Below are 15,958 nucleotides of genomic sequence, written 5' to 3' on the forward strand. Positions count from 1 at the left end.
ACAGGGTAAGAAAAGCAGACCAGTGTCGCCCCCATGTGGGTAAAGTCACACGCTACAAGCTACATGCAGCTACTTGGTGCTAATAAGGAAAGCTAAAACATGGTCATGCCAGGTGCATAAAATTGTATCTTTATATTTTATTAAGGCAGGCATTGTCTTGTTTCATTCCCATTTATTTTTTAAAAATTTAACAAAATAAAAAAATGTAGGGCACCAAATGTAAAAATAGTTTCTAACATTCATAAAATACATATTTAAATAGTTCTTACACATTTTTTGCTGCAAATGTCATTAATCCTCCAGAGCCAAACCTCCACAATTCTCAATAGTTCTTAACTTAAAGAAAGAAAAGAGGTCACAGTTCCCCTTAAATCACATTTTCTACCGCTGGCAGGTCAGCACGTGAAGAAAAAAGGAACAGACCAATAAATGGAGGCTCTACAGATTAATGGATAGAAGATTGCGATAGGAAACCTGGGAGGTGAAATGAAAGCATTTTATATACTTTAAAAACTAAAATTACTTTTAATTAATGTAAGGATCGTTAGAATATGTATGTGAATTTTATTTTAAAGGTGAATACTTTAAACCCCACAAAATATCTGATCACTTCATCAATTGCTTTTATTAAAAAAGTAAAGTTTTTATTGTTTTATTAATGTTCACTCAGCACCTCTTCTTTGCAGAAACTTCTGCAAATTTATCCAAAATAGACACTGAAGCAACCACATGGTCATAAGTGTCCAGACTCTTTATTGTAACACTCACATGCTTCATGACCCTCCTTATAGATGGTTCTACAAAAAATAAATAAATAAAAATAAATAAAGGAGCCCAGACTATGAGAAATAATTTTCTGTTCTAATGAGGAAACATGAAAATGGCCTATTACCAACATTCAGTCACTGTGCTCAATACTGAGCAAAGGGTCTGAATACTTGTGACCATGTGAGATTTCAGATTTTTTTGTATTAACAAATTTGATGAATTTTCTATATTCCTGGAATTATTTTCTCTCAGGATGTGCTGCTGACTGAATATCAAAGCAAAACAAAATGGGCTTCCTTCATTTTTAGCAAATGGATGCAATGAAACAAAGAATGCAAAAGGGGGTCTCAATACCTTCGGAACCCACTTTAATCTTTCTTATTTCGACCCACTTTACATTACAATCATTAAATAACTACTAACAGAAGTTATTTATTCCACGTTTAATACTTTAGCTTTTGGTTCTTGGATTTCAGACTTCATCCCTGGCAAACTGGTCCTCCTGCGAGCTGCTGTCTCAATGTTCTGCACCAGCTCCACATCCCAAGGGTGAGTGACAAAGCTGAGCACCTCCCCGTCCTCCACCCCCCCAGCTCTCCCCACCCTCCCTGCTCGGTGGATGTAGTCAGTGTGGGATTCTGGGCAGTCATAGTTGACGACCAAGCGCACCTTGGAGGTGTCCAGGCCACGTGAAGCTATGTCCGTGCATATTAGCACATTCGCGGTGCCCTTCTGGAAGGACCGGAAGATACCCGCCCTCACCTCAGCGGGCATCTCCCCCTGCAGACGAGCGTGCTGGACCCCCATCTCTTCCAGAGAATAGCCCAGCCAGTTGACGGTGGAAGACTTGTTGCAGAACACTACAGCAGCTCCTCCTCCTCTTTCATGCTGGAGCTTTTTCAGAGCTTGGTAGAGCTCCAGGACTTTATCAGCACCCTTTACCTTCAGGAACGTCTGCTTGACATGTGGCATGAGACAGTGCAGCATCTTGCTCTTAATTGTAACAATTCTGCCCAGGTCTGTCACCTTGCTAAGAACTTCTCCAACGCCATCAGGGAAGGTCGCCCCAATCAGGAGCAGCTGGGCTTTATGACCCAGGCCCCGTGTCTCCCTGGGATCGCTCGCAATGTTTGCCTGAGTTAAAATCTCCTCCAGTAATTCACAGAAGCTGGGGTCAAACATGGTGTCGGCCTCGTCTACCACAAAGAAGGTCAGCTCGCTTAAATCCAAGCAGTTTCTACGCAAGGCTTTGACAAGGGCGCCTGGCGTGGCCACTAAGATATCTGGAGGATTATTTTTAAAGACCATCTTAATGTGACCCACGCCTCTCCCACCACCCACAGTCCGTGTACATAAACCAAACGGAGCGCACAGAGTCCTGGACACAGCCGCCACCTGCTCGGCCAGCTCCCTGGAGGGAACCAGGACCAAAGCTCGGGTGATGTTGCTCTCTGATTGGACATCGGCCTGCAGCCTGTGGATGACAGGCAGCAGGTAGCTGAAGGTCTTCCCACTGCCCGTCTCTGCAGCACACAGAATGTTGTGACCTCTCATGACCTTTGGGATGGTCTGCAGCTGAACTACAGTGGGGTGCGTAATCCCGTTTCTCTCCAAAGTTTCCACCAGCTCCTTGGAGATGTGAAGGTCCTTAAATGTTGGGGATGGAGCGTGTTCAGTGTCCTTCTGAGCGCCTGCAATAAAAGGAGCCACTTCCTTGGTGCTGTTGATGGTGAAGTAGTCACCAAAGGACTTGTTGTGTTTCCATCCCTTTGAGCAGAGGACGGGCTGCTCGAACTTCCCCACGGCGTACCCCGCAGACTGGTTTAGGGAAGGATTCCTGCTCTGGATCAGCAGTTTGCCCGCTTTCACGGTGCTGATCTTCGGTTTTCCTCGAGCTTGTTTCACGTTTTCCACGCGCTTCAGCAAGTAGCGAGGGACGCGGATAACCGGAGTGTCCTCTGGGTTCGGCCCGGGCTGACCGAAGAGAGTCTGTCTCACAGAGAAATGACGGCTTAAAGGCGGCAGGACGAATAGCCTGCCCGATCCGAGAGCTTGGAATGATGCCGAAGCTAACCTGCCGACCTTTAAGGTCTGCATTCTGATGTTGAAATATCTCCGAACTTCCAGATGAAACTTCCAGGAAAATAAAAACACGAACCCGAAAAAAGCTAACAGAAATGACCTAAGCGCTGAGGATCGATGAAAGTCTCCAGAAACTCTTTAAAACACACAGCAGCTCTGTTAGCTTGCCATCCAACCAGTGAGGGCCGCCATGTTTTCTGCGCGAATATGATGACGTTATTGTCGCAGAGAGATGACCGTTCAGAAAACGTTTATAAAAAAAGCAGATGAAATAATAGGATTAACTTGATATATATATATATATATATATATATATATATATATATATATATATATATATATATATATATATATATATATATATATATCTCTTTAGGGTGGCCAGATGTCCGGCTTTAGGGCGGACAGTCCGGATTTTCATTGCACTGTCCGGCGTCCGGCGCCGCATCCAGCCGGACGTGTATTTGCCCTCCTTTACCCACAGATTCCACATACTCCGTCAGTGCTCCGCTCCGCTCAAGTACGTCGTGCGGAGTACTTGTCTGTCATGTAAATCAATTAGAGCTGTTCCACATCCTCCACTACTCATCCGCACGTCTCTGCCCACGTACGTCTTCTCCGTCCTTCACCGTCAAAATACGGAACTGAGCTCTTTTTGGCTCCGCTCCCGTCAGTCCAGATCAAGACCCGCAATTGCAATCGCACCAAACAGGATAAAGAATGTAGAGAGGACCCGGTTTGTCAAATTAAATTATAGTAAAAACAGGTCGGTTACTAGAAATTAGAGCATAGTTCGTATATATTCCCAAAATCAAGAGCAATTAATTAAATAACTGGATGCAGACTATTGGTGCTTCAACAGACCAAAAAATTCTTATTGCAGGAATGGATGAAGAGATGATGAGTTTGGAAGCGGAGAACAAACATAGTTCATACAAACTATGGATAATTCTGTTTATTCCTGTTACAAAAATCCACAACAGAAAGAAAATATTTGGGCAGAAACTGAACATCTGCTGGATGATGATGGGGATTTTTTTTAATTTTTCATATTAAATTAAACGTTCACAGGGTTTATACCGGAATGAGGAACTCTAATTTAATGCTATTTTAATGCTATTAGAAACATGATGTACATGATACTTGTTGATGAAATTAAAATTATTTCAATTTCATCAACAAGTATCATGTACACAAGTTATTAGTATACATGAAATAAGGAGCTATAAGCACAGTTCCATGACTCAAGTTTGTGTATATAAAGAGATATATATATAGATAGATAGATAACATGGTGAAATCATCTTTACTCTCGACAGGCTGCAGCCATGTCACGAATTCCTCTTTTCCAGCCATTCCAGTATTTTCCTATTCTCTAGCTCTCTCTCCGCCTCAAGCTTATTTTCCAAACAACTGCTTTATGATCAATTGCAGCAGTTCTGCTCAAGTTAATCGTGTCAAAAAATAGTCACTTTTTAAACACCACAATGTATTAAATAAATACAATTGCTGGGAACCAATTCTTTTTTTACATCTCTTTAATATTTTGTTCTATTCCACTACACCAGCATCATCTTTAAACTACTAAGAATTGTACTATAAATGTGACTTTACCCGATTCTTATGTACACCGTAGTAATTTATTTATATGCCGCACAATGTCCTCCTTTTTGGTGCTATAGAAATGGCCACCCTAATATATATATATATATATATGTGTATATATACCAAGACTGCCAAGGCTAAGTGACAGAGTACCCTTTGAAAGTCTTCTAGAAGATATAAATGCAGCACTACATACTATCCCTACTAAAGATATAACTGAGACCAATGAGCTGACCTACGCCACAGCTACAGTGATCCTAGAGATGCTTGGCTATAAGATAAACACCACAGGCCAAAAAGCAGAGCCCCCATGGAGAAGAAGGCTGGAAGCCAAGATCAAGGCAACACGAAGAGAGGTTAGTCAGCTCTCAGAACTGCAGAAAGGTGTAGGGAAGAGGTTACCTAAGTACAACAAGATGTCGATTCCTGAGGCTCTGGAAACTGCCAAACAAAGACTCGCCGCCCTGGCCACCCACATAAAGAGATACAAGGGAGAAGCAGAAGCCAGGAGAATAAACCAGGTGTTCTCCACCAACCCATCCAAAGTGTACTCACAGTGGCAGGGTAATTCAAGATCAGATCCACCCAGGGCTGAGACTGAACAGTACTGGAGAAACATATGGGAGAAGGAGGCATCCCACAACACCAATGCTCAGTGGCTAGAAGATCTAAGAACAGATCACAGCAATCTCCCAGAACAAGAACCAGTAACCGTTACAACGGCAGATGTCCAAGAAAGAGCGGCAGGTATGAAGAGCACCAGGCCCTGACATGATCCACACCTACTGGCTGAAAAAACTAACCGCACTCCATGCACGCCTCGCAGCACAAATGAACCAACTGCTGATGGATGGGACCCACCCAGAATGGTTAACCCAAGGACGGACAATCCTGATCATGAAGGATCCGCAGAAGGGAACAACCCCATCCAACTACCGGCAAATAACTTGCCTATGTACAACATGGAAGCTCCTGTCAGGCATCATAGCAGCTAAGATGAATAGGCGCATGGCTCAATACATGCACCCTTCCCAGAAGGGAATAGGCAGCAACACCAGAGGAGTTAAACACCAGCTACTAGTGGATAGAGCAGTCACCCGAGACTGTAAGACCAGGCAGACAAATCTGTGCACTGCCTGGATTGACTATAAGAAAGCCTATGACTCAATGCCACATACATGGATACTGGAATGCCTGGAAATGTACAAGATCAACAGGACTCTAATAGCCTTCATCAAGAACTCAATGAAGCTGTGGAAAACAAGTCTGGAAGCCAATGCAAAGCCAATAGCACAAGTCACCATCAAGTGCGGCATATACCAGGGTGATGCACTATCCCCGCTGCTGTTCTGCATAGGCCTGAACCCCCTCAGCCAGATCATCACAAAGACTGGCTACGGATACCAATTCCGAAGCGGAACAATCATCAGTCACCTCCTCTACATGGATGACATCAAGCTGTATGCCAGGAGTGAGCGAGACATCGACTCCCTGATCCACACTACCAGGATCTACAGCAACGACATTGGGATGTCATTCGGACTGGACAAGTGCGGTCGCATGGCCTCAAAGAGAGGGAAGATGATCAGAACCGAGGGGGTTGAACTACCAGAAGGCCTCATAACAGATGTTCAGGACAGCTACAAATACCTTGGGGTACCACAGGCTAACGGAAACCACGAGGAGATGGCAAGAAAGACTGCCACAGCTAAATACCTACAAAGAGTAAGGCAGGTCCTGAAAAGTCAGCTGAATGGGAAAAACAAGATCCAAGCCATCAACACAAATGCCCTACCAGTCATCAGATACCCCGCTGGTATAATAAACTGGCCAAAGGAGGAGATAGAGGCTACTGACATCAAGACGAGAAAGCTCCTCACAATGCATGGAGGGTTCCACCCCAAATCCAGCACTCTGAGACTGTACACCAAGCGTAGTGAGGGAGGTCGAGGGCTAGTGAGTATCAAGACCACTGTCCAGGATGAAACAACTAAGATCCAGGAGTACATCAGAAAGATGGCCCCCAAAGACAAATGGCTCGGTGAGTACCTCAGGCAGGAGAAAACCGAAAGTGAGAACAAGAAAGAGGAAGGAGAACCATCATGGAAGGACAAGCCACTGCACGGCGTATACCACAGACAAATAGAAGAAGTGGCTGATATAAAAAAATCCTACCAGTGGCTGGAAAAGGCTGGACTGAAGGACAGCACAGAGGCACTAATCATGGCAGCACAAGAACAGGCACTCAGTACAAGATCAATAGAGGCCAGGGTCTACCACACCAGGCAGGACCCCCGATGCAGACTGTGTAAAGATGCCTCTGAAACAATACAGCACATAACAGCAGGGTGTAAAATGCAGGCAGGAAGTGCATACATGGAACGCCACAACCAGGTAGCTGTCATAGTGTACAGGAACATCTGCCATGAGTATGGGCTGGAAGTCCCAAGGTCAAAATGGAAGACACCTCCTAAGGTAGTTGAGAATGACCGAGCTAAGATCCTATGGGACTTCAAGATCCAGACTGACAAACAGGTGATGGCTAACCAACCAGACATCGTGTTGATGGACAAGCAGCAGAAGAAGGCAGTAGTGATAGATGTGGTAATCCCAAGCGACAGCAACATCAAGAAGAAAGAACACGAGAAGCTTGAGAAATACCAAGGACTGAAGGAGGAGCTAGAAAAGATGTGGAAAGTGAGAGCAGCAGTGGTGCCAGTGGTAATTGGAGCACTGGGGGCTGTGACCCCCAAACTGGGAGAGTGGCTACAGCAGATTCCAGGTAAAACATCAGAGGTCTCTGTCCAGAAGAGCGCAGTCCTAAGAACAGCTAAGATACTGCGCAGAACCCTCAAACTCCCAGGCCTCTGGTAGAGGACCCGAGCTTGAGGATGACACATACCACCCCACGAGGGGTGAGAAAACAGTTTTTTTTTATATATATATATATATATATATATATATATATATATATATATATATATATATATATATATATATATATATGTGTATATATGTATGTATACTTCCTGAAAGTAATTTATGTGTATGTGCAATATGTTTCTCTTTAGCTGCATGCATAAAAAACATTTAAAAAAAATTTTAATTACTTAATTGACAAAGTTAACCTTGTTTTTTGTATTTATGCTCACAATGTTCATGAACTTTGGTGTGGATGTTCTAGACCAAATTTACCAGGGAGGGGGGCTGGAAAATTGAATTTTATTAATCAATTTATTTAATGGATAACACAGAACATAAGCATAGAAAACAGGCACACAGAAAAACCCCAATGAAAAACAGAGGAAGAGAGCATTGTTTAGTGTATTAAGTGAGCCACAAAGCCAAGGATGCAGAAACCTGATCCAACAGAGGAAAGCTGTAATTCTATTTTAACATTCAGGTGAATCTTAAAGCTCATTCTAATTTCTAAATTCCTGTTTAGGTAAAGTGTAAAGGCATAAATTATAACTGGCCTAAAAGATAATTCGGTTATATATGCACTCTTTTTATACCATTGGAAAAGCCCGATCAAAATATAGGTGAACATCTCTTAAAATCAGTTTATTTCCCCTTGATTTGAGCCAGTGAATATGATGATTCTTCAAAAAGACTGGGTATTTTTGCTAATAAAAAAAACATCATAACAAGTTAAACATTTGAAATAAGACAATGTAGCTGTTTTTGTTTTTAGATGTTAAACTTATTTCATATTATTCAATTTGAAAATTGTCTTTACTACCTGCTCAAATCAAGGTAAAATACCCTTATTACAAAAAATATACTTACTTATGTTTAAAAGTGGGGAGTGGCAGTCTAGTGGTTAGGGCATCGAGCTTGGAATCCAGAGGCCACCAAAGACCCTTAACCCCACACTGCTCCCTGGGTGCCACACGATGGCAGCCCACTGCTCCCCAAGGGGATTGGGTTAAATGCAGAGGTAAATTTCTCCAATGTGAAATCAATAAAGTTCAATTATTATTATTACATTTTTGTAGAGTATGTTTTCAGAGCAGGGGCCAAACATCTTCACACATATAAAGTTAAATGCCAGCCAATTTTAATTTCACAGGGTTTAATATAATCTATCATTGCACCCAAAAACAGCTTCAATATCTTTAACTTTTAGGCAAAATGTTTTTTGGTTTATGGTCTGGTGAAATACTTAAATGTTGTATTTCATCAGCTGTAAAGGAAAAATGCTTATGATTTAATCAAAATAAAGACTAGAAAACAATGACTAATAAATCGAGATCATTTGTTATTAAATATTTCATCCAGATTCAAGCGTCCCATTTAACATGAAGTCTGATAGTTGGTAGGCTACACTAATGATGAATCAATCAGCCGATCATCACCCAAGTGAGTCAGCACTGTAATGTCACTGACTGTGATAGATTAGACATGGGAGAGGGAAAGGACTGTCACTGATTCAACTGTGGTGGTCAATAAAAGTCCACATGACTTTGAGTCATGCTTTATCAAAGCTCGAGCATCAATAAAATAAAGTAGATTCAAATGTTTCTCTCTTGCTGTTTTCACATATATATGTGTATATATATATATATAGATATATATTTCTATTCAAAATTGTGTCAAAAGTGTCATATTTAATCTTCACAGATACATAAGTAGAGGAAAACAAAGTCTAAACTTTTTTTAGCACCACTGTGTTGGAGTCCTTAAGGGGATAATCCTGCTTTTTTTGCTTTGCTTGTGGTGTGTAAGCTAATAAAAGAGAAGACTAATATCCCCAAGCATGTGTCAACAGAGCTTCCAAAGAGAACAACAAATCTCTTCTCTTTTCTTGTTTCAATCTCTCCATACATAAGAGTGTTCATTTTTTTTCTTTTGGGATATCTTCCCATCATGTTGTTTTCTAAAAAATCCATAGAGGGCATGCAACATAACCATTTTAAACCTTTTTGTGCATTTGTGATGCAGCAACATTTGTAGCATTGATTGTGCATTGACAGCAGCTAACATGTGCTGAATGGATTGATTTGATGAAGCTTTAGGGAACATCACTTGTGCTTTTGGCCACAGAGTTGCTCTCACATGTTTTCCAGTACAAATATCTCAAAGACCATAGTTCCTACAAAGGTGTAAGCTTCCTTCTAAGAAACAATGAAAATCCTGAGTCTAGGTCTTGTATGGTAAATGAAGGTTTTAAACATCATACACTACAGTATGTTGTTTTAAAGTCAGGGGGATTCAAACAATACAACTGAGACATAATACATTTTATGTAAACAATATATATATTTTTTTAATTTTCAAAATTAATTTCTATAGCAATAAAGCATGTCACTCATATGCAATATTCTACTCTCTCACTGTGCCAACTAGTGTGTAGCCTGTGCAGAAATCCAAGTCAACCACTGTGTAGTCTTTCCTTATGTCTCTACTGTGCAGATTTTTATATCTAAAATAAACATATTCCAATACATTACAACTTTTCTTTATGCTTTTTTTGTACTATATACACTCTTTTTTTTTTTTTTTTTTTTTTTTTTTTTTTTTTTTACATATTTTTACCTTTAATGGCATCCTGTTTTAACTCTGCCCTTTGTATTCTATATAACCTACTGGAACCAGAATTTCCCTGATGGAGTTTTCCCAAGGGATAAATAAAGTTGAGTCTTAGTCTAAGTCTGAATACTCTGATATAAATATAGTTGTAGATAAATGATTAATGAGTTCAGTGCATGGTCGTATGCAGATAATTTGAGAAACAATTCAACCTACTTACTTCCCACTACTTATTAGTTGAACCTTTTTAAATCATTCATTATCACAAAAAAAAAAAAACAGAAAATCAGCCAATCACACAGCAGCACACAACTTTCCACATGTTACTATAATTACTTGCTGAAGTTCAAATCTAGGGAAATAAACAAGGTGGATTTACATTTAAACAGGGGATGCTTGTTGGTGGTGTGTGGTGAGTGTATAAGAAGAACATTTTCAGATTCCATCAAAAGGATAGTAGGCATGTGCAGTAAATGAATAAACACAAGTTGTATGGCAGGTATGCAGAATACTGTGTACCTTGCTTGGTTAACGCTGCACACATAGAATGTAGAATCTTGAAGCAGAGGGGTTACTGCAGCAGAGAGCCCGGTGTCAGTAGGTATTCATCGCTTCCTTTCACTAAAGAGCAGAAAACTTAGGGAAAAATCTACATGTACTCACCTGGATTGAACAATAACAGATAATAACGTTAGAAAAAAAGAAAAGCTGAACATTTTTGATGCTATTATGTCAGTATAAACTAATGTGTCTGAAGAATATCTACAATAACTTGTAGAATAAAAGAAATTAAGAAATAAGGTTTTTCTGAAATGGGATGGCATCCAAGCCAACACTAGCTATGTGTACCTAATAAAGGGATTAGCGAGATTAATGTGCATCAATTTAAGGCAGTTTAATCATATCTTCTCTTCAATTTAAAGATTTTTTTAAATTATAATATATATTTTTTAATATACGGTAGTCAAACCTAGGTACATCTTATGTCAGTGGAATGCAGTTCTTCACACTGTTGGAATAAACTATTTCATTTTAACACAAAGTGTTTTGATAGTTATGAAAGAATTTGGTTTTCTGTTCTGAAAAAATTTATTTAAAGTGTGAGATGAAATCCGATGTTTTTCTTTTCGTCACTAAGGTGATTTTGTGCTTAATCCATGATGAATTGGTTGACTTGGTGCCTCAGCACACATGCAGTACCCCATACCGACCAAAGGAGGGCAGCATAAATCATAAAAATCCTCATAGTAATGACAGCCGGATTTCCAAACCTAATCCTTTTTTATTTATTTTATTCATTACTGAATAAACAACGAATAAGAGAAAATATGTTTTAAAATTATTCAGTCCAAAAGCAAAACCCTAGGCTGCTTTTGGATGATAGATAAATCAGATTATTAACTATAAACTTTTAAGAACTCTTTTTTCCCCCCCACTAGGAATTGATGGAGACTCTTTTCTATTCTTTGCTAAATGCTTATATTTTTCCTCAGAACCACACAGCCTGATATTCTGACATTTATGTGTAAAGTTGCATCAGACTGCCAGAGCGCAGAGCTGCATTTCTGCACTGGGTGCAAGCAATCCTTGAAAGAGTGACACCTCTGAAACAGGACCTGTGTGGGGGCAGACAGTGTGTGCTTCTTCTGCTTTTTTAACAAGAGAAAAAATATTGAAAACCACATCTACAGCCTCCTACACGATTTGTTTTGTTTATCTCCTCCTTTCAAAGGTCATCAATGGAGATAAGAGATGCGGGTAACTTGAATTAGACTGGGTTGGGTCTGGAGACTTCAGCACAGGAGAGAGTTCATTCCCCTCTCAGACACACAATCACACTTATATACAAACAGTCATTTACTTAGGAGGAAAGTTTAAAATGCAAAATCTTTTTTTTTTGTGTAGGATGATTGTAAAAATAAAAAGTAATTTGGATTATAAACGCATTCAGAATCTTGCAATTTAAATGAAAAACAAGATGAAATTTTCTTAGAATTTTTGTCTTTTGGTGGTATAAAGTAAGTTTGCTATTTAAGATTTACTTTATTTAACATTTTACAAAAAGCTGGGGAAAAAAGGAAAGACAAGGAAAGGAAAAAAAGAAACAAACTCATGATAGACTCAGTCAAATATTCCCCTCTCATTTGTTTAGATCATTGTTTCTTTGCATATGTAAATCAGGCTCAGGATGTATAAGGTGACTTGGATGGGTAGTATAAATGAACAAAAATGAAACAGCACAAAAATTTATTACATATTCCAATAGGTTGCAGCAAACAATACAGATTCGGTAGGGATTCCTCTTGCAGGTCATATTGAGAAGAAGTGGAATCTAGCTGTAACCCGGCTCATGCTTAGAACAAAGAGACAAATCATCTAAGTGGAGATAATTGTTCTACACAAATGCGTGTAACTTGAAAAGGAAAAGTTAAACTTTGTACTTTTGCTTGGAAATAAAGACCACAGGAAATGTGATATTGATGCTTTGAGCTGCAATTGTGAGCTGAGTGCTTGTCTGTACGCCCACATGCATCGAGCATACGTACATGCAGAGTGTCTGTGTAAGAAAAATAAGAGTCTGCAGAACCTTTAAAAACAATGACAGAAAATCTATGCTTGCCAACATAACTTAAAAAAATAAATAAAAACGATCTCTTAAAATTTGAGACTGGCACTGCCCTAAGTTCACTGTGTTAAAAACCTGACAAAGAACTAAACATAAATAGTATATCTTAATGGTTGCTTTTACAACAGGGCGATCATAAAAAAAACAAAAAAGTAATTGATTTGTAGCAAATGAAATGAACAGCAGCATTTATGAGTATATGCATAACAGTTTATAACTGTTTATCAGTGTTGCAAAAACCTTTGGTAAAACATTACACACTTCCTTGACAAAGAGAGCTATTTCTTGTATACCACTATTTATGTGCAATTGTACAGTTGGCATCAGTACATTAGGATTTTTAATAATGTATACAGTAACTACGTGTGTTTCTAAAGGGTCGATGAGTACATAAGTTATTTGTTGGGACTGCAGTCAGGAAATAACTGTTCAATAACACAACTGCTGTCAACAAAGATGACAACCAAAGCAAGCAACCTATTATGACCTTAATGAGGATCACCCCCTGTGCTGTTTACCCAATAAAGATTAGCCTGAGGAGATTGATGGGTTTGAGAGAGACGCAGCATTTAAAGGGAGGGAAACGCCCAACCTACAGACAGGTTTACTGTTGCTTTATTCTTGCTGCACATGTGCTCTTTGTTTCACAGAAGATTAAATCATTAATGACTTACAATAGCTGCCATTCATTATTTACTGCATATTGTACATGTGCAATTTGGGAGCTAAATATAGTCAAACGTTATATTACCCAACTGTATTATGATTACAGTATCCACTGCAACTAAACATAAGCGCACATAGTTCACAGTTTGTGGTAATAAAAAGGTTAATCAATAAACTTTATAGTGATATTAGAGAGGAGACTCAGTTTCAGTAGAACCTTCCTGAGTCTTTCTGATTTTCTATTTTTTATTTATGCTTCTTTGAAAAAAGATGGTGATGGAAAATCTTAAGGACTTTTGGTGCTGACAGAGTGGAGGGCTATAAAGGTAAAAAGTGGAGCTTCTCATTATACCTGCCTGTCCTGGCCTGGATTAGACAGAGAGGTTGGGTTGAGGGTCAAACATAATCAGACATAATCTATTGGTGGATGGCTTCACCCAATAGGAGGAGCAATCCAATTAAATGGAGCAAATAAGCTTGGAGACATAGATGTCAGATTGGAGCAAGTTTTTTTGTTTTTGTTTTTCTAATCAGAGGACTAGCAGTAAAAACAAAATGTTTTGATTTGAATTTTGTTTTAAAATACAGAATTTAAACAGAAAATAGTGATTTTTTTCATGATTAAAAACAGATAAGCAGATATTCAATTTTGGTTGATGTTTTTTTTTATTCTTTGAATGATAAAAAGCTCAAAATCAGTGTCAAAGGGAAAGAAATTAAAAAGGGTTTAGCTTGGGCTAGCAAAATATGCTTCAGTCCATGACATCACTGCCCATACATGGGAGGAGAATGTTCATATTGAAAAGAGATTAAATAAACACATGAAAGCAGATTTCCCCTCTTCTCAATGGAAATAAAATGCATTCTTTGATAATTATGCAGGTCAAAACCTACTTTAATTTGTGTACTCATTTTTATGTTCACGTTACTCTATACTTGTTCTGTGGTTCTTTAAGGCTTATAGAGAAAACATCTCCAATAAGGTCCTTTTTCTTTTTTGGTTGACAAAAATTGATAAAAATGAATTTCTGTTTTAAAGTACCAAAGAAAAACATAAAAAATAACACTTGCAAAGAGACACTAGAATACGAAATCCTGTATGTCTAGAAGGCATTTTTTTCCTGGTGTATCTCTAAGGTGTTGTCCCAATAATTTCTTCACCAAAGAGCAAATCGATTTTTTATTACCCACGGTGTCACACCTAAAGGTGTTGATTATTCAGCCTCTTCACCATACCTTTGTAGTTTTTGATCGTATAGTAAATAACTTTTTTGTGATCGTGTATAACTTTTTCGCTATCCTAAATGCATTTCCATTCCTGCGCTTTGGACATGTAACGAAAAAGATGGACTTCTGCCTACTGAAAAATTCACATATGGTACATTTAGAACTCTAATGAAATAATTTTGTTATTTTGAATATAAATTGGGTTAAAAATTTAAATCACTCTTTCTCTACAGTTGTCTATAATTTCAGTCTCCTCACCTAAAAAAAAAGATAAAAACTGCTAAAGATTAGCCTTTAAAGAAAAATTGCTTTAAATGCACCAAATGTCCAAGCTACAAGATCAAAAGTAATCCATATAGTGTAGCCTAAATGTATGAATTAAACGGCAGAAATGTGGGAATTAATTGGTTTTTGTTTTATTGTATACAAAATGCTGGTATGAAGGATGAAAATGCAGCTTGGACAGAGGGCTACACATTGTCCTGATAAAGACACCTATGTCATGGGATGAAGCAAAGCTGAGGAAAAATCTGGCAATTTTGTATTTCTTTGTGACCTGGTCTTTAATATTTTAAACATAAGAAGAAAATCGGAATAAATGTTAATTTCTGATAGTGACCACATGTGCTTCAAAACAAAACTAAAACAACTCAGTGCTGGTAATTCACCTTTTTGCCATGTTATACAGTACCTGCCCACTTTTGATGCTGAACTGTTCACCAACTAATGGTGTCATCCTCTGTGGTAAAATTTGTTCTGCAAAATAGTCAGGTTTGCTGTTTAGGGCACTTTGTATCCAATTTGATAACTGAAGATTGAGAGTATTTCCAATTATCCTCCTAGCTTACAGCATGAATATATTGTGTGTTACTGTAGTAAAAAATCTCTAACAAGAAGTTGCTTAAAGTTAAACTTGGTAAGATGTGATAATCTGTCATGATTAATGAGAGCCAACAGCTCCGATTGGGACACAGAACCAATTTGAATATAAACATAGTTTTACTCCCTATTTATTATAATGATGTGTGATTGATCTAAATCATATATAGGATTTAGTTATTTGTAAGCATTTATCCACATCATTCATGTAAAGCCAAGATTAAAAAATAAAGCTTGCATGTCATGGTTCAAAGCCACTGCAGTACAGTAAGACAACAATGGATAGAGGATTTTCATCGGAAAAAAATGTTAATATGAAATGGGATCTGTTTTCTCTCCTTTTTGTTATCAAAGATGGATAGATAGGACTTTAATTTCAAAATAATTTTCCTTATCATATTCATAATAGTAATAACAAAAAATACAATCACCAAAAAAGAGAGAAGAAATAATTATTGAAATGACTCAGACTGTGGATAAAAGGTTACATTTAATTTATTTAATTGCCTTCAATCCCCTTGTTGATAATTAACTAAAACAATTACATCCTGTGCGAAATCTTTGCGAGGATTT

At 38.5% G+C, this 15,958-nt stretch overlaps 1 protein-coding gene across 1 annotated transcript; it reads right to left on the bottom strand.

Moving 5' to 3' along the window:
* Positions 1–735: 735 nt before the first annotated feature.
* ddx28 (DEAD (Asp-Glu-Ala-Asp) box polypeptide 28) lies at positions 736–3,045 on the bottom strand. Its single transcript, XM_038280968.1, has one exon. The coding sequence runs from the start codon at positions 2,863–2,865 to the stop codon at positions 1,201–1,203; it is 1,665 nt and encodes a 554-aa protein (XP_038136896.1). The 5' UTR covers positions 2,866–3,045; the 3' UTR covers positions 736–1,200.
* Positions 3,046–15,958: the final 12,913 nt, after the last annotated feature.

This window comes from Cyprinodon tularosa, unplaced genomic scaffold (genome assembly GCF_016077235.1).
Source record: "Cyprinodon tularosa strain WSP-4 unplaced genomic scaffold, ASM1607723v1 ctg103, whole genome shotgun sequence".
NCBI classification, from domain to species: domain Eukaryota; kingdom Metazoa; phylum Chordata; class Actinopteri; order Cyprinodontiformes; family Cyprinodontidae; genus Cyprinodon; species Cyprinodon tularosa.